The 19,568-nt window shown below is 42.6% G+C and overlaps 1 protein-coding gene across 4 annotated transcripts in view; it reads left to right on the plus strand.

Moving 5' to 3' along the window:
• Nucleotides 1-19,568, plus strand: part of UBP1 (upstream binding protein 1) — a 70,704-nt gene that overhangs the window by 17,207 nt on the left and 33,929 nt on the right. For all 4 annotated transcript variants that reach the window (XR_331971.4, XM_089776574.1, XM_006121750.4 and 1 more), the window contains 4 exons: nt 9,161-9,312; nt 12,871-12,947; nt 18,398-18,503; nt 19,112-19,218. Coding sequence is in view for 3 of the 4 variants with exons in the window: in XM_089776574.1 (XP_089632700.1) it covers nt 9,161-9,312; nt 12,871-12,947; nt 18,398-18,503; nt 19,112-19,218 (442 nt within the window). In the remaining variant the exon portion in view is untranslated. The remainder of the gene's footprint in view (nt 1-9,160; nt 9,313-12,870; nt 12,948-18,397; nt 18,504-19,111; nt 19,219-19,568) is intronic.

A 19,568-nucleotide genomic window follows, 5' to 3' on the forward strand; every position in this document is an offset into this window, starting at 1 on the left:
TTTGCCAGTGAAAGTATTTAAGGTGTCTAGGACCATGACATGTGGGTCCCCTTCAAGCTTAAGCAATCATTTAGAATAATTGATATTCCATCTTTATTTCTTTAGTAATAATCATCTAGCTGACCTTAAGGGCGAAGATGGAGTGGTGGAAAACTTAGCTGTAGGTTCAGTGCAAAGAAGTTCCAGAACTTGATTGGGAAATCTTAAGCAAAGAGACAAATCTCATATTTGGTGGTACAGGCAAGCAGACATGGACTCAGGCATCCAATAGGGCCTAATTTTAGAAACTAGGGCCTGTTGCGAATGCTGCCCTTCTGTGCACGTAATCTTTGGACTAAACAAAGCATTTTTGATAAAAACAGATGACATACTGGTGCATAGGAGAGAAACTCCATAAAAGCCAGTTAAGGTTTTGTCAAATAACAAGTACTTTGAATTTAATCCACAAAATAATTGTTATCTAATACAGCATGTAAAGAACAGGTGTTGATATACTCTTAGTAGCTTCCCCTATTCAGAAGGAGGGTGGCAAAACTGAACATTTTCTGAAGTTACTGTGCATACTATCTAATGTGATTTTCATTTAATTCACATACCTGAAGTTTTGCTATGATAGGTCAGCCAATCTGAAAGATGTGATACTACTTTTTATTATCAAATTCACAGGTAGTTTCTTCCAATTTGAGGTTAATATTTACTCACTCAACTGTTTTGTGTAGTAGTCCACTTTTCCTCCCCACTCTCTTTATCTCCATCAGGTGATGGGGGGGGGGGGGAGAAAGAGACCTGCAGCTGTTGCAGGAGCTGTTTTTCTAATCAGTTATTTCTGTGAACTCTGCTTTCTTTTTTTCTTTTTTTTAAATTTATCATTGTATTTCCTCTAGCTTAGTAGTAGTCTAGTTGCTAATATAACTCTTCCCTTTCAGGTATGTTTTAACACTACTTATTCCCTGTAACCAGTTTGACTAGCATTGATTCACTGTTCTTTTTCTTTATTTTTTAAAATTCATGATTGCTCTGCAAATATCATTTGATTCTATATGACTATGTTTGGTGATTTTCTTTGCTTTATTTAAAAGAAAAAGTCTGTATATTAAACAATCCTTTTGAGTAGTCCTGTGTTGAAACACTACATTTTTTCTGGCTCTTTGTCTCTACCTTTCTGAGGAATTATGGTCTGAACTTTGTTTATGATTCCTCATTCTGGTGCCTCTTCTTTCATGCTTACAGATTTTAATTTTTCCAACTTAATGGTATTTTTTCTTAGTTCGGTATTGCTGTATAGTAGCTGTAGAAGCAGTGCTTATATGTAAGAATCTACAGTCAATATTGCATGTATTTTAGGGTTAAAATAAAGCACAAAATGTTAGCACTATTTTGCAATTTTCATCTGTAAGCTGGTGATCAAAAATTATTTAATATATATGGCCCATTCGTCTCGAGAGATGGTGGTAAGCAGCGGCAGTAGCAATCTGAGTTGTGCCTGGATCTGCAACTTTTTTCATGGCTTGTGTGTCCAATATTGGATTTGCACAGTCTATTACAATAGCTACATGCCAGTCTACTTCCGTATTCATGAGTCTGAGAATTTTTCATTCTGAGGCGGAGTTCTTTTCCATGTCTTGCACAGGTCCTATCGAAAAATGACATGCCCTGTTGTAATAATTGTCACCAGGTGTTGCGATCTGATGATGTAGATTCCCAATAGCTTGGACTGATGTTAAACTTTTTCATAATGTTTTCACATATATCCTTGAATCTTAACTTTGGCCTTCCTCTTGCCCTTGCTCTTCTTGTTAGTTCACCAAAGAGGATTTCTCTGGGAAGGCGTTTATCACTCATTCTCCTCACGTGGTCAAGCCACCGGAGTCTTCTGTTGTTAAGGATCACTATGAGACTGGGTATGCCAGCTCTTGATAGGACATCTACATTCAAAACTTTGTCTTGCCACTTAATATTAGTTATTCTGCGAAGATGGAAACTGCTCAATTGTTTCTCTTGGCACGAGTAGGTAGTCCAGGTCTCAGATCCATAAAGCAAGACACTTAATACGCACGCTTGGTATATCAGTATCTTTGTTTTCATGTCAGTTTGGGATTGTTCCATGCTCGTTTCATAAGTCTGCCAAATGTTGTGGCTGCCTTCCCAATTCTGATGTTCAGTTCTTCGTCCATGGAGAGATTTGTGGTGACGGTAGACCCAAGGTAACAGGATTGTTGAACCACCTCTAATGGACTGTCATTCAGAATGACCTTGGGTGGTTGAGATACAGCACCTAGAGCAAACAGAACAGTTTTCTTCATGCTTATATTGAGAGAACAGTTTACTAACTCTGGACAGAGACTCTATCGGTGCCTGTAGCGTGTATTCATTATGTGCGACAAGTGCTGCATCATCTGCGAATGAGTTCTCTAATGAGAACTTTTCTTGACCTTAGTTTTAGCCTGGAGTCATGTTCGGTTGTAAAGAGAACCATCTAACCTTGTGTGGAGAAATACATCACTGTGTGAGTTTAGAAATGCACAATTTAATAGGACTGAGAAGATTATGCCAAAGAGGATAGGAGCAAGGACACATCCCTGTTTGACTTCACCCATCACCACAAAGGGTTCAGATGTAGATCCATCATAGTACACTGTTGCTTTCATATCTTCATTAAAAGAGATTATGAGCTTGAGTAGAGTTGGTGGACAGCCAATCTTAGTTAACACTTTGTATGGTCCTGATCTACTGACTGTATCGAATGCCTTTGCTAAGTCCACAAATGCTATAAACAGCGGTTTTCCTTGCTCTCTGCACTTTTCTTGTAGTTGTCAAAGAGGAAAAAAATCATGTCCATTGTTGACCTACCAGCGCTGAAGCCGCACTGTTTCTGGATAGACTCGATCTGTGAGTTTTTGCAGGCGATTAAAAATGACATGGGTAAATGCTTTACCTGTAATGCTTAGCAAAGAGATGCCTCTGTAGTTGTTAGTCCCCCTTATTGCCTTTGTTTTTATAGAGAGTAATGATGTTTGCGGGACCCCTCCCACTTGCCAACATTTTCTAAGTAAGTCATAAAGGAAGGGGATGAGGATAGCCTTGGTAACCTTCAGGACTTCAGCTGAATGCCATCATCTGGTGCTTTTCCACTGGAGAGAGCATCAAGTACTTGGGAAAGCTCTTCCACCATAGGCTCTACATCTAGCTCTAACATTTCTGGGAGGGTTGGAATGAGGTTATCAAGTTAAGGATGTATTGTACACTCATGGGAGTAAAGACTTGAGTAGTGTTCCACCCATGGGGACATCTGTTGGTTTTTATCTGTGATCACCTATCCATTTAGATGTTTCAATGGAGCAACTTTGGTAACGTTTGGTCCAAGTGCTTTCTTCAGTCCATCATACATGGTTTTCAGGTCACCCATAGCAAATGCTTTTTGAAATCCAGAACATAGATCGGCCCCATACTTGTTTGCACACCGCCTGGATTCTCTCTGAAGAACAGATCTTGTATGGCGGAGCTGATCTCTTGAACTTTGCGATGGATTCTTTATGTTGTTCAGAAAAGCCTTTTTTCTTCAAGAAGAGGCCTGAGAATGTCAACGTTTTCATCAATCCAGTCTTGGTTGGAAAATGTCTGTGTTCCAAAGACAGATGTGGCATGTTTATATATTGCAGCACTCAGCATGGACCGTGTCTCATCAACAGACTGCTGGACAGGTTTGTCTTCCATTTTGCGAGTGAATTCTTCTGCCAAGACAGAGCATTTCAGTGCATCTCTAGTACTGAGGGTGTTAACCTTTGGTATTCTGCAATCCTTTGACATATGGAGTTTTTATGGAATTTTATGCACGTGTAAATGTAACGGAGTTGAGATGTTTTCTGTGGACCAGTACAAAGTTGAGTTGATGCCAGTGACCGGATCTGGGGTGGCACCATGAGACATTGTGGCAGTCTTTTAAGTTGAAAAAAGTATTAGTGATGGAGCGATGATTCTGAGAACTGAATTCAAGAAGCCTTTGAACATTTTCATTCATTTTCCCAATGCCGTGATGACCTAGGCAAATGGGCCAGGACTGGTCATCACGCTATGAGTGTATTGATAAAGTTCATCAGATTGCTTAGAACAGCAAAGCCAACTCAGTAAAAACAGCGTTTCTCTGAATTGAAACCCTTTCAGAAGAAGGTGTAGTTGGTTTCTTTTACTAATCAAGCATCTGCCAATCTGGTCTCCTGGAGAGCAGCAATGTCAACATTCAGTTTATGTAACTGTTGGTCTGTGACTGCTGTTTTATGTATTGAATCTGTGTTTGTAAGATCATGATCAGGTTCAAGTCCAGGACACATTGTCCGCATATTCCAGCTACCAAGCCAGAGGCAAGTTGGTTTATTGCATCGACTGTAGTAGCTGTGTATAGCTGTGTATGAATAAGTGTCTCCTCCTGCGCGCTGCATTGCCTGGGCTAGTGTTTGAGGAAAGTGCCTTGCCCAAGCGGCCCTATGCCACTCTTGGTCGCCCCAGTTAGATCCAAAGGAAAGACAAGAGCCAGCTCTTTGGGTTCAGAGTTGGTTAAACACATACGGTATTTTTAGGTACCAGCAATAGATAAAGTAGGTATTATGCCTGTAGGACACAGTAGGGTATAATTTGGGTTAAGAATAGTAACATAAACAGAAAAAATAAAGCAAATGATGGACTGTGAAGAACGTTACCGTATAAATCTCATTATTCTGTTCCAGTCTTCATATGAAAAGTGAAGTGTTTGTCATGTCTGGAAAGAAGTGACAGAAGAATATATTCATCTTTTGAAAAATAGGCTTGCTATATAGAAGCAAACATACGTTCATCCCCTCTCTCTTTAAAGGAAGACGAGTTTGTGCTCCATTATCAATTTTCATAATATATTTGGTCACCTGAACGCTACTTTTATGTGTGGGGATTTTCACCCAAGTTGATGATCAGTTTATGCCCACAAGTGTAAGTTGTCAACAAGTCCAATATTTTATACAAATAAAATAACTATGGATATCTAGTGATCAAAGACAGTAGATTTTAAAGAAAACCTGTCAACCTGAAACTGACTGACTTAATAAATTTTGAGGTTTTAATGGTACTCTTAAATAGTAGTTCAGGGACATTTAAAAATAAACTTCAAACCTCTTTTTATTAGTGATAGAAATGTAGCCGTGTTAGTCTGGTGTAGCTGAAACAAAAAACAGGACTATGTAGCACTTTAAAGATTAACAAGATGGTTTATTAGGTGATGAGCTTTCGTGGGCCAGACCTACTTCCTCAGATCAAATAGTGGAAGAAAATTGTCACAACCATATATATACCAAAGGATACAATTTTAAAAAATGAACACATGAAAAGGACAAATGAAATTTCAGAACAGAAGGGGAATGGGGGGGAAAGGTAAATGTCTGTGAGCTAATGATATTAGAGGTGATAATTGGGGAAGCTATCTTTGTAATGGGTAAGGTAATTAGAGTCTTTGTTCAGACCTAAGCGTAAAGTGTAGAATTTGAGCATGAATTACAGTTCAAAGGATTCTCTTTCAAGTGTATTCTTAAAAGGCTTTTGAAGCAGGATGCAGGTAATTAAGTCGGTAAGACAATGTCCTTTCTGGTTGAAATGGTAAGAAACTGTTTTTTCTTTGTGATCCTGTCTGATATCTGTTTTGTGGGCATTGATCCTTTGGCAAAGTGTCTGAGACGTTTGTCCAATGTACATAGCAGACGGACACTTTCGGCACGTTAGCATAAATTATATTTCTGGATGCGCAGGAATATGTGTTCTTGATCTTATAATTCACTTGGTTAGGTCCAATGATGGTATCAGCAGAGTGAATATGTGGACAAAGCTGGCAACGGGGTTTGTTGTAAGGGAAGGTACCAGGGTTGGTATTAGTGTGGTATGTCCTGTGGTTGTTGGTAAGAATCATCTTGAGGTTAGGTGGTTGTCTATAGGGCTACGTCTAGACTGCAAGCCTCTTTCGAAAAAGAGCGTCTAGACTGCAAGCAGTACTTTCGAAAAAGCAAGCCGCTTTTTCGAAAGAAAGCACCCAGGCAGTCTGGATGCTCTCTTTCGAAAAAGCCCTGTTTGCATTCAAGAACGCCTTTTTTCGAAAGAGCACTTTGAAAAAAGGCGTTCTTCCTCGTGAAATGAGGTTTTCCGCCGTCAAAAGAAAAGCTGCGTTCTTTTGATTTAATTTCGAAAGAACGCGGCTGTAGTCTAGATGCAGGTGAAGTTTTTTCGAAAAAAGGCTACTTTTTTCGAAAAAACCCTTGAGTCTGGACACAGCCCAGGAGACTATGGGTCTGTCTCCCAGAGCCTCTCGGAGTTTAGTATCCTGTTCAGGTATAGGCTGTAGTTTATTGATAATGTGTTGGACAGGTTTAAGTTGGGGGCTGTAGGTGTTCTATTGTTGAGCAAGTGGTGTTCTATTGTTGGTTTTTCTTGGGTCTGTCTAGAAGTAGATGGTTTCTAGGTATTCGTCTGGCTCTTTCAATTTGCTTTTTTAGATCTCTGGGTGGGTAGTTGAGGTTTATAAATGCTTGGTAGAGATCCTGAAGTTTGATAGCTTCCCCAATTATAACCTCTAATATCATTAGCTCACAGACAGTAAAACTCCAGTTGTCCGGCATCCAGTTGTCCAGCACTCCTGATAGTCCAGCAGTAGCTGGAACCCGGAAGTGCTCTAGCCAGCTGGACAATTGGCGCTCCTGTGAGCCCCACGCACGCTCATGGGCCGGGAAAGGGAATGGGAGGAGAGAGGAAGGGTGTTATACCCCTGTGATGGGTCTGCCGGACCGCACTGCGTCTGGCCGGGGGCAAACCCTCCATCGTTTTGCAGGGAGGCGGGGGAAGCCCCACGCAATTGCCTGCTACATGCCAGCTGGGGAAGCGGTGGGGCAGAGCAGCTGGGGTGCTGCCGGGTTAGTCCCGCAGTGCTGCCCATCACCTGAGCGGTGCCGCCAGCTTGGTCCCCCAGCACCGCCCCTCACCTGAGCGGCACTGCGGGACCAACCCATTAGCACCCCTGCTGCTCTGCTCAGCCACTTCCCTGAGTCTGCCTCTCGTCAGTTTCCGGAAGACGCGTCACAGCCCCCCGCCAGAGAACCTCCTGATACTCCAGCATATCAATAATCTGGCACCCCCTGGGTCCCAAAGGTGCCAGATTTTTGGAAGTCTACTGTACCATAATAAGTGTGCAAATATTTCAGTGCCGGTCCACCAACAGTTTTTGAATCAGTTTGCCAGTCCGTGGTATAAAAATGATTGGGAGCCAGTGCTCTAGCACAGTTATTTTAATAAGCGGTGCTCAACAAACCGCTACTTCTACTCACCCGTGGCGAGTAGATTTCAGCCAGTCGCTCCGTGCGCCCCATTAACTGGTGCTGCGCACATCTGCCGCAGTTTGTCGAGCCCTGTTAATAAGTATTTAGTTCTGGAAAAACACTTAAAGGGTCTGTTCAGCTTGTCTTTGCTGCAGCTTTGGGAAAGTTAGGACAGGGCTTGGTGTTGGCACTGGATCTCTTCTTGGAAGTAAGAACTAAAACAAAGCATGGAGGTGGAGGAGCTAAAATAGACATTGTCACTCACCGCAACAGTATCTAAGGGAGCTTTTTAAAACTTGGGGTGTTGGCAATGTATGGAACTTGAAAAATAATCTACTCTCTTGCTAACCAGAGGCATTGCAATTGAACAAGATTTATGGACACTAGGGGCATATCTACACAGAAGCTTTGTTGAAATCATTCATGTTATTTCAAAATAACAGTGCATGTCTACACAGCAAGCCCGTTATTTTGACAAAATGGGCTTCTTACTCCGACATATGTAACCCTTATTTCACGAGGAATAAGGGAAGTCAAAGGAAGAGTGTTCTTCATTTGACTTCTTGCAGCGTAGACTGGTACTTTGACGTCAGCTACGCAATTAACGTAGCCGAAGTTGCATATCTTAATTCGACTTTGTCCAGCAGTGTAGACGTACCCTAGCTGGCCAGAACTCCCAGTCATACTCCCCACTAATGATGTGGGTATGGGGGGAAGGGGGGGGAGAGAAGTGTTTTGCCAGTTGTTGTCTGACTGATAGGTTTGTCTCGTAGCTTTTTAGATACCCAATGAACTATTCAAGCTCAGCACTAACAAAGTAAAAAATATAGGAAAGTAATTCTATAAAGCCCAAATTTTCTAAGTAATCATTGGGTTTTCCTGGAATATTCCAAAACTTCTAAACTTTTTTATTAAAGAATAGCCCACACAACTTTTGCATTTGTTTTCTTTAAATATTTTTGTGTTATTTTCTTCCACATACAAATATCAAGCACACTTTATATGAATATAAATATAACTTTATTTTTATTGGGGTAGAGCCCACAAGTCTTGTTTCAATTAGAGTTCTTTCTCTTCAGAGTGTGTACTCATAAACCATATATCTTACAGAACCATTCAAGGAGGCATATCTTTTAATCTTTCTTCCCAGATGGGGGAACTGAAGCAAAGTAGTCCATTGACTTCTGAAGATCAAAGTATATCAATGGGTGACTCTCTCCTCAGCTCTAGACATAGTCTTATCTTCATTGGTAGTTTTGGGGAAAACTCCTTGTCGCTTACTTTCACTAGTCCAGCTCCACCGGAGTCTAGAAGTACCAGTTCATCCTTCTATACCTCAGTTTTATTCATATTTTGAAAGGGTGAAAACAAGATCCGTGGGGGCATTTTTTCTTCAGTTTATCAACTCTTTAGTGTTGGTTTTTTTAATGATCTAATCAATGAACTGAATTAGTTGAATGAACTTCAATGAAGAAAACATTCTTTCTGAACTTGCAGAGGAGGCTACTGCTATTAGAAGCTGATTTAGCACTCCAACAAACTTTGGTTGCAGGGGCTTGGCCAGTAACTTCAACCAGTACTGTGGTTTGACTTTGCAGCAGACATGCATTATTCAATTTAATGTATATTAATAATATGCTAAATATAGGCCTTGATGTAGGTTATTTACTTAAACTTACTTAAAAATCTGTATTTAATATTTTAAATATTACTTTTTAAAATTTGTATTCATTTCATCTTTTGAAAATATTTTTCTTAAGGTGGTGACTGTTCTAATTTTGCCATTTGTTTTATCTATGCTTCTTTCAGACTGATCATGTGGGTGTTTTTTGTTTCAGTGATGTTTTGGCACTGCCAATTTTCAAGCAGGAAGATTCCAGCCTTCCACCAGACAGTGAGACCAAACATCCACCATTTCAATATGTTATGTGTGCTGCAACATCTCCAGCAGTCAAATTGCATGATGAAACACTTACTTACTTGAACCAAGGTTAGTATATGTCTTCTGCATATGTTGTTTACCGTGGCTGTAGCTTAATGAACATTGGGATACTGAAAAGTGTAAAGATGCATAATAAGGATGGTATTTTCACCTTTAGAAGTTTCATATGAAAGGGAAAGACCAAGAGTGCTGGGGAAGTTTTCTGCTGACAGCATTGTCTTTCAATATCAGTCATATCAACAATGCCTATGGTATACCTCTTATATCTTTCCTGACTGTCATATATGCCAGTATGTTTAACCCTTGTGATACAGGTCCACTTGAGCAATATAACATGATATAATAGCAACACATAAATATGTGTTTTAAATTAGAGAATAAATGCACACTACATCATATTTGCTTTGAGCTATATATGCCTTGATTGTTTAATTCAAATTGCTTGTAATTCAAGCAATAAAAACCTACAGTTGTATCATCTCTTTGGTTGAAGTTACATGATGAAAGGCCCTGGGGCTGTATTTTATCACTTTTTTTGTAATGACTTTACTAAAAAGTTACAGCCTACAACAGTAAGTCAACTTTAACATTAGGCATAAATGACAGCTGCTGGGTGCTCAACTTTATAGAAAATCAGGTCAGATAGGCAGGCATCTAATTTCAGGCACCCAATTATGAAAATCTAGGCAGTTATGTTGCCTCTGCTCTGCTTCTGCATTTCTGCTTGTGGTAAGGTACATAAGCAAATCCTCATTAGGAAGTAACTCTCAGAACTGTATAGTATTCAACTATAAAGTAAGGCTTTAGCAACAGCTACACAGGAAGCAGATAGGACTGATCATATTGTGTTCTGATCCCCAAACACTGGCTGGCTCACAGGTTACCAGAGCAGTTGAAAATCAGCTAGAAACCTAGTAGAATAGCCACCGGATGATAGTATTGAGAAACCTGTATCATGTGACAGTGAACCTGTCTCCATGAAGGATTGCCAACTCCCCTCACCTTCTGCCCCCAAACCACCTACAGTGAGATAACAGTGCTCCATGAGTAGCTGTCTAAGAGCTACCACTTACGATGTTTTCCATTGACATAAGGAGCATAGGTAGTGTGGACATACAACAGTGGTTTAATTACAGTGGTGACTATATATCAACATAACTTAAGTTGACTTGATTTGATAGTGTAGACATAGCCTCGCATATTGAAACATTCTTGGTTATTGCTTTCTGGGATTTTGAAAAGCTCATATGGAAGAGGTAAGATTAAGATCTGAGTAAATATTAGGCTAGTACCTTGGAGTGATAGGTAGGAATTCTTTGTTGGGTGCTTTGAAGCAGGATGTGGATTGAATGACTAGGCTCCAGAATGTTGTTTGATCAACAGATCTTGTGTGAAAGCTATGAAAGGTAAGCATATTATATGGCGGGGGAGAGATCTTTGGGTTCTTTGACACTGCTTGCCTAATAGATTTTGTGAAGGCAAAAGGAAGGTTGGATTATTATTTATTATGGCGAACCCAGAGAGCTCTTGTTATGTTGCCTCTGCTCTGGTGGTATGAAGAGTGGAGGCAGGAGAATAGGAAGAGGTAACTAAGTGCATCAAGAGGTAACTAGTGCTTCTCCCAATGCTATTGTAACTGTAGGAGCAGAGATGTGCTCAAACACTGTATATAAAAATTCCCCCAATAATAGTACAGTTGTGCCACTATAGTGCTTAATGTTAGAACAAAGGAAAAGATGTATTTGATTGTATTTTTAAACAGAAAATGACTAAAGTGAGATTGAAGGAAGTGGTAGCAAAGTTTATTTTTAAAAGGAACTGTTTTAGGCATAATATGGATTTACTTCCAAATTCCTGAATACTAAACTTCTCTCTCTATAAAAACTTTTCCTGTTGGACAACAGTGACATCATCACATCACTCTGCATCCTGCAGTCCCTTCCTCCCTCCCACTCCCCTTTCCCCAGTGCTTGGCTGCCATGCCACAACCTCCCTTTCCGCTCCCACCCAGCAAGGCCTCAGAATGCCCTCCCTTCCTCCCCTGGCAGCCAGTGGGAGACTGCGGGGCAGCCTCTCCCCCCTCCCCAGTGGCCAAGGGGAGAACATGGGACCTGGCAGCTGGGGAGAGAGCGGGGCCAGCCGTGGCCTCAGCCCAACCCCCTGGCAGCCAGAGTGCAAGAGCTGGCTGGCTATGGCCTTGGCCCAACCCCCTGGCGGCCAGAGAGAGCGAGCTGGGGCCAGGCTACCTCGTGGGTGGGGCAGTGGCTGGGCTGCCACACCTCAGCCTTGGCCTCCCCAGTGGCCGGGGGGAGAGCTGGAGCTGCCTACGCCCAGAGATGGGTAGGCAGCCCAGGCTCATCAATTAACCGTTTACACTGTCACATCCCTAATGTAAAGCTGATGTTTTTAACTTATGGCATTTGCTGGTGGTGTCAAGCCAGCAAATGCTATGTCTGTTCAGTTGGTGTTGGGGAATAAAGTAGCAGAACTTGATATGATGGAGTAAATCCAGTGGGTCCTAGTGAAACATTTAGTATCTCTGTTTAATCCTGACTCCCTGAGCAGGAACAAATTTAGCCTTGCCAAATGTGTAGTATTCCAGTTCAGGAGGAGAAATGATTTTAGATAAATTGCTCCTAGCTTCCACTGTACTGAAACAAACGGACTTAAAGCATAGCAATATGATTCATCAAACTCTTGCCTATTGAAATAACTCACTTGTTAAGTCGGCCACTTTTAGAAAGCTATTGGAAGGGCTCCCCTCTCCTCTCCCCCCACCCCAATAGGCTGCATGTATTTAAGGCATGTTAAAATACAGGCAATCAGGATGTCCCTGTAACTGTAAGCAATATAAACATTCATTCCTTTGCAGTTTCAATACATGGTACATGTGAGAATATTCTGTCCTCAACACACTACCATTCAGCTATTTCAGGTATATAAAGGAATTCAACTTTTGGTGTCGTCTGTTCCTTTCTGCCAAATAGGAATAAATACTTGCACTGTACATGAAGTAGGATACCTAAGGCTTGGATGTATCCGTACAGGTTGGACCTCACTGGTCCAGCACCCTCAGGACCTGACAGGTCCCGAATGAGGGGATTTGCTGGACCATGGGAGGTCTCTTCTCTCCAGACCCGGGCTGCCTGCCCTTGCTGCTGCCCGAGCCCTCTGGGGCTTTCTAAATGCCACAGGGGCTGGAGCTTCACAGCTGGGGCAAAGCTCCCGGCTGGGGCTGGAGCTCCATTTCCCCTTCTCTCCCCCCACACATACGGTTCCTGGCTGAGTCACTGATACCCCCTACCATGCTCCTGCCTGGCCGCCAGGCCTCCATGTTCTTGAGCTCTGTGGTGCTGAACCATAGATGTTGCCAGACCAGGGAGTCCTAGTTAATCAAGGTACAACCTGTAATTTCAACGGTATCTTAAAGATTTCTCTCTTTTTTTTTTTTTTTTTTTTAATGCAACCAGCTATATACCGAAAACTCCGTATGAGTTCTTTTACCTTGTTAATGCAACATGTTGAATATAAACCAAATATTCTCTGTATTGATCATGGAGAGAGGCATTGTATGTCATTTTTATTGATAACTTTTTTCTTTTAAAGGTCAGTCCTATGAAATACGGCTGCTAGATAATCGGAAGATTGGTGACATGCCAGAGATCAGTGGAAAACTAGTCAAGGTGAAGTAAATAGGTTATCTAGATAATAGTCCAGTGGTTTTCAACTTTTTTCTGCTCTTTGCATCAGGGAAAAAAATTGGAACCAATTCTTTCCCGGGCCTCTTACTTTAACCATACATAAAATAGACACCGTCGCACCCCCAGGTTAAAGATCCCATAGCTTAGACTGGTTGGAAGCCAGAGAGCATTAAAGGAAAATTAAGCACTTTCCTTCCAGTTAACATGGCTGGATAAAATCAAATCCAAGTGACTTTTTTTTAAAGTGATATCTTAAAATTCATGGTGTTTACCATTGAAAACAATGTCGTTCTGTTTGCCCCATCCCAAAGGGTATAGTGGAACTAGAAAAGCTTCAGAAAGAGCAACAAAGATGATCAGAGTTATGGAAGCTGCTGTATTGTGGGGAAGGGTAAATAACATTTCTCTTGATGTTCCCCCTCCCCCCTCCACACACACTGTTCATATTTGCTTAGACTGCTGTCACATTCCGTCTGTAGGTGTCTCTCCCCTCCTCCTCCCCCCTTTAAAATAAACAGTCCTAATCCTTGCAATCTCCTCTGGTATGGAAGCTGTTCATATCTAGAAGGAATGCTGTCAAGTTGGTGGTTTTCAAAATATATTATTTTAGTCTGCATATTAAGTTTTTACCTTTAACTGGTCCACCCTACTGGCAGAAGGGACGAACACTGCCTGTATATAGCAAGGCCCATAAGTTTAAAATCCCTGATTTGTCCCTCACCTCTTTGATTTCCATTGTAGTTCATCTTCTGTCTTGCAGGATTCAGTTTTTCCAGGATAGAGACTTCTTCATTTTGATTGTGACTGTACATTGTCTGTTTTGAATAACAAATTGCAATAGCTGTCTTTATTTTTTTTAATCACAGTTGAATATTATTAGGTAGAAGAGTAGCTACTCCATAGATGAGATTTAAGACTTGGTTTCTATTAAAAGCCAACTTAGAGGACTTCGGAATTTACAAAGAATACACTATGCACTTTCATATATTGTAAGAGTGATCGCCACCAGTATCAGCAAGAGTCCAGCATACTCTCTCTGACACCAGAGGACAAGTCAGTCATGCAGGCCTTTGTACCCCTAATTCCCAGTTGGCTTCCTTGAGTCACTTGTCCCTTCTTCCTTTTTATTTAGAAGTTCTGGAGTGGTTTTTTTCCCCTTCTTTCTTTCCTGTGGCTGTTATAAATATTTAAAAAGAAAATAAGGAAACCAACAAAATCAAGGCTTATTTAAAATTACAGTTGTGAGTACATCATAACTTTTTAATAGACATACAAGATTATTGTAGTTTAAACAAAAACAGACAAAAGTTTTATTCGAGTTTAGAGAGTATGAAATGAGCATTTTGACTCTGCCCCATAGAAAGCTTTGTGTTTTGGTGTGAATTACCGCATTTTATATTTAGGGAAGCTGAAACCCAAAGATTTATGGGTGGGGTGACCCTTTTTTTAAAAGGGACAGTCCTGTTTTTAAACCCTCCTACAGCTAGTGATGGGGCAAAGCTGCCGCAACCAGGGCCAGGAGCTCCCCCTGCTGATCCATCTGTGCATCCCCTGTTGTGTCCCAGCTCTCAGCCAACAGGGTCCCATCCTTTGTCCTGTTTCCAGGTTGGCTGCATGCTGTGGGCAGAGGTAGCTGGTAAGCACAGGCAAGTGCCAGCCAATGGACAGGTATTTGTTGCCTCTGCTGCCCACCCATTGGTCCTTTATGTACTCCCCCTCTTGCTGTTCTCTCTTACACCCCTTCATGCCCACCCAACCTTGTTGATCCTCTATATCCCCCTTTGCAGGATGCCTTTCCTAAGCACTGTGTACAGAACTAGCCCCTGGTCAGATCACTTATCCCAGCAGGCTCCATCCTTCCTCTGGCTGGGCTAGCACCCTGGAAAAACCAAAGACCCTCTGGCCAGGATGCTGGCCAAGAAGAGCCTCGCACAATGCTGGCACGGAGTAGCTTCTCACATCTGCACCTAAACTCTGGTATGGTAGGGAAAGGGAGAAGTGATTTCCAGCTTGTTTGCACTCCAGTCCTGCAGGAGCTTAGCACCCTCTTCATCTGCTGCCAGGGAGTGCAGGCCTGCATCATCCTTTAGGCACCCTCCCCTGCTGAGCCACCTTTCTGGGTGGATTCGCTGTAGTCCGGTTCGGTGGGCCCTAGTGCACAATGTGTATCTTGGGGGTTTAATCCTTTCCTGTCTGTGCTCTAGCTAGGAGACAGGAAGCGGCTGCTTCCAGCCAGGGGTAGCTGTGAGTACTGATCACCTTAGAAAAGCAAATCCTAAGTGTCTTGCTGACGGTCACAGCAGTGGTTGCTGGGCAAAAATCCCATATCCTGAGACTCCCAGACTTATCAATAGTGCTAACCAATTTTTTTCTGTGTACACTCCTATTTTTAGGTTGCCAGACAAATGCTCATAGATTATTTGTTTGGTGGTGGTTGTTTTTTTTCCCTAAGAACCTGAAGGACACCTTGGAGAAATTAAAATATACACTCTGTTGTTAGTGCTCTGAATGAGAGGGAGTTGTCATATCGGTAACTTTTTTTGTCTTCCAGTGATGACTGTGCATTTGAGAACTTAGTTGGCAAGTATAGTCTTACAGTTTGCTTTTGCTTAGTTATTCAGACAGGGAACTTATTCTGTGATACTTCCAGCAACGAGTATTTGATGTGAGCATCACATTGCTGGATTTGTGGACCTTTGATCTGAAACAGTGTCATTATCTGTGTTGTTCCTCTCCTGTTGTGACACAAGTTGCAGATTTCTGCCATCTTTTTCCATTGGGGCTTTAAGTAGCATTTCAATGTACCCGATGGGCAGGGCTGGCCAAGCAGCGGCGAGCCGTGCTCGCCAGCCACGCAGTTCAGCATGCTGCGCATGTGCTGATCGTGCTGCGGTGCCATGCCGGGCTATAATCTACTCGCCCATTGTGAGTAGATTACCTAAATTGTCGAGCCCTGCTGATGGGAACCCACGGCTGTTGAGAGGTATTTGTTGTTTTTACTGGTTAAATACACGTATCGTGACTAACGTTTAGATGAATATTTGAGATCAGGGTTACTTTGCAAGTCAAACTGCTAAATTTACTGCTTTTAATCTGAAACGTTTTCTGTTTAGACACTGAAATACTTGTTGGTTATGAAATATTTTCTACAGTGGGATATTTTTGCATTGAAGAAAACTGCTACAGATATTTCAGGTTCCCAATAAGCTTAACAATTTAATTTGAGAAGTAATGTTTACCTTTTGTTTTTTCAACTTGTTTTCATGCTGAAAGCTACAGTAGGTTAATGGCAAGAATATGGATAAAGCCAAAGCACAGTATTTGAAAGCTTTGTCCATTTGGCAACTAAGGATGTTAAATGTTGGTTAATTGAATAGTCAATTAACCTCATGAGTTCTTATCAGTTAATCGACTATTAAATAGTCCCTGGGGCAGGGCTGGCAGCCAGTGTGCTCTGGCCTCACTCCCGAGGAGCACTCTGTCACTCCACACTACTACATCTGTGTCAGAGGCAGCAGTGTAGGGCGCCAGGCGGGAGCTTACAAGGGCCAATTTGAAAACCAGCTCCCCTTGCGGACTGGTAGCCTGTTGTCCAGTGCTGCTGCCTCAGATAAAGAGGAAGCAGTGCAGGGTGACAGTAGCCCTTCTCTAGGGGGTGTTTGAGCTCCTAGACCCAGTGTGAGCTGGAACTGAGTTGGGCTGCTGCCCGACTGGCTCCTAATACACTTTAAATGCAGAGCAGCTGCAGCAGGGGTAGGTCCTGGACCTGGTGTGAGTCAGGACTGAGATGGGCTGCTGGCAGCCTGCTAAAAACGTGGTGGGGGAGGGAAATGTGTGTAGTCTATAGCATTAACCTATAAGCTTTTGCTTATAGGTTAATTGACTAGACTATTACATCCCTATTTGGCAACCCTTTGTGAACTGCCAGTTTCTCTATCTCCCTCTGTATAGTATAGTAATTTTACCTGTTGCTGTGCATGTTCACATAAATGGGCAGAGAGAGAGGCAGCCCATCTCTTAATTACATTTAAACTGCAGAGCTGCAGCGGAGGTAGCTCCTGGATTCAGTACCCCCTTATCGTGGCCAGCCCCAAGTGCCAGCGAAACGTGCTGAGCAAGCCTGACAAGGGGCAGCCCACGGGTGGGTTTGATTTGGAACATGGCTCAGTGCATCTCATTTAATCACTCCCTCTCCCGTCTTCCCATAAGGCCCTGGCAGCTTGGGGAAACCTCAGCGAGTGTCTGCCCGCCACGCATATCCTGGAGTCAGGAGAGGAAGCCAGAGGGCCGTGGCAACCCCAGGCAGGCTGGCCGGGCCCAGGGAAGGCAATGCTGAGTCAGCAGAGGGGCGCTTGACCTGCCTATTTGTGTCCTCAGCTTCACCAGAGCAAAGCTAAAGCCACTTTGGGGTGGGGGCTGCACATTGGTTGCCCAACACGCTGGGTAGCAGCACCCAGGCTCCTCACGAGCCTGGCAGGAGACGGGCAGAGCCTGGCCAGGGCAGGTAGACAGAGGAGATGTGCCCACACCACGTGAACCCTGCTCAGTCCTCGGCCACTTGCCCTGCTCTGCCCCTCAGGCTGCAGTTCACCCGGACTGAGCCACACAGCACCCATCCAGGACAAAGCCCCAGAGATGGGTGCACTCTGGTCCTTGCCCGTGAGCCCAGCGGCCTCCTGCTGTGAGTGTGCAGCATTCAGCGTCCATCCTGGGCTCACTCCAGCCAAACAGTGAGCCCAGCCACACCATCTTGGCTGCCAGAGCCTCCTAGGTGCCCGAGAGATATGGACAGGCTTCCTGAGCACCCAGCCCAGGCAGAGGCGTTAATCCCACCTGCCCAGTCGAGGGCTCCACGCAGCACTGCCAGCGGCATCGGCCCAGTTTGCGACAGGAGACCTGCCCATGGAGCACCCCCAGCCCAGCCAGTCCGCATCTACCCAAGACCAGCCTGGGAGCACTCAGCTAGCCGAGCCATTGCGCTGCACCTGCCTGGGCTTTAGTCTTTGGCTCCCAGCCCAGTGTCAGGCGACCTCTTCCCTTCCTGCTGTGTGTGAGCGGGACTACCAGGAGAATGGTATCAGCTCAGTGTGTGGGACAGGCAGAGAGTGGAGCAGCGGCTGAGCTGTCCCCAGAGTAGCTGGCTCATCCCAGGTCCTTGCCAGTCCCAGACTTTTCCCTTCCACACCGCACTGAATATGGGTGGTAGGGGAGGGGGAAGCAAGTAGAGTAGTCGAGTACTTGACTCGACTACTCCCTTACAGCCCCAGACTGTATACTAAATAAGTGGATTAAGTACTTCCCATTGATTGTGTTCTAAGTGTGTGGTATTTATGCATTTCAGAATATTTGTAATACTTTATCTTTAATGTCCTCTTGAATGTGTACTTATTCAGATTCTAATTTTTATCTATTTTTTTTCCCTCTTTGACTAGAGTATAATAAGAGTTGTGTTCCATGATAGAAGGTTGCAATACACAGAGCACCAACAGCTAGAAGGCTGGAAGTGGAATCGCCCTGGGGACAGACTTCTTGATTTAGGTATATCTACTAGTTACCTTACTCTGTGTAGAGTTAAAACAGGAGACAGTCTTTATATGAATCATGTCAATTCATATGTCAATAGCGGGGAGACCAAAAGTGTACATACCAATGTCCATATTCTGCTTGTTCTGTTAGGGTACTTGAGAGTTTTATATAGATGTTTACAACCATGTTACATTTTTAATTTTCCATAAATACCCATAACTGCTTTCACCTAACATTACAAGAAACAACAGCAAAACACTAAATAATTCAGTTATGCCTTTTTTGTCCTTTGAGAGCAAAATGTGTTCTGGTAATCAGGAATACAAGACAAACATCTTTATTGGTAATGCTGTAAAAACTTCATTATTGAAATTTTGTATGACATGCAGTAAAACTGATGACCACCTCAAATTATTCCCCAGAAATTAAGTACGTATCTCTGTCTTTATCAGACTACTACTCTTGTGAATGGATCTAAGTTTGTCATCCCTTATATAGTGATTCACAGTACAATTTACTGTAGCTGAGTTTGAAGATTAATGGGGTTCTGTTCAAAACAAATAATTCAAGTCCTTTGTGTAAGATGTTCCTATAACACACACACTTTCATTTTTATGTAGATATTCCGATGTCTGTTGGCGTCATTGATATAAAGACTAATCCAAGCCAGCTCAATGCAGTTGAATTTCTGTGGGATCCTGCAAAGCGTACATCTGCCTTCATTCAGGTTTGAAATTTTTCTTCACTGGATGTGTATGGATTTGCTCTTTGGTCATGAATGTGATAAGTTGTGCTATATAATTGTTTCCTATATGATTATTCTAATAAAAAGCAAAATCCTATTAAGTCCCATTAATTTTGGAAACTTAGATCCGTTCAACTGTATGTGCTGTGGATGATATTGATTTTTTTTTTTTTCATCTGGGTATGAGGTGTTTTTAAACATAGCTTAAAACAGAAGCAGCTTTATAAAACAGATCAATAAATTGACTCTTTTTTTTAAATGAAAATTAATGATTAACTCGTACATCTTTTATAGATAAGTATTTAGGGATGTATAATTTCAAAGCAGTTTTT

This window comes from Pelodiscus sinensis, chromosome 2 (genome assembly GCF_052426305.1).
Source record: "Pelodiscus sinensis isolate ZL-2025 chromosome 2, ASM5242630v1, whole genome shotgun sequence".
Classification (NCBI taxonomy): domain Eukaryota; kingdom Metazoa; phylum Chordata; order Testudines; family Trionychidae; genus Pelodiscus; species Pelodiscus sinensis.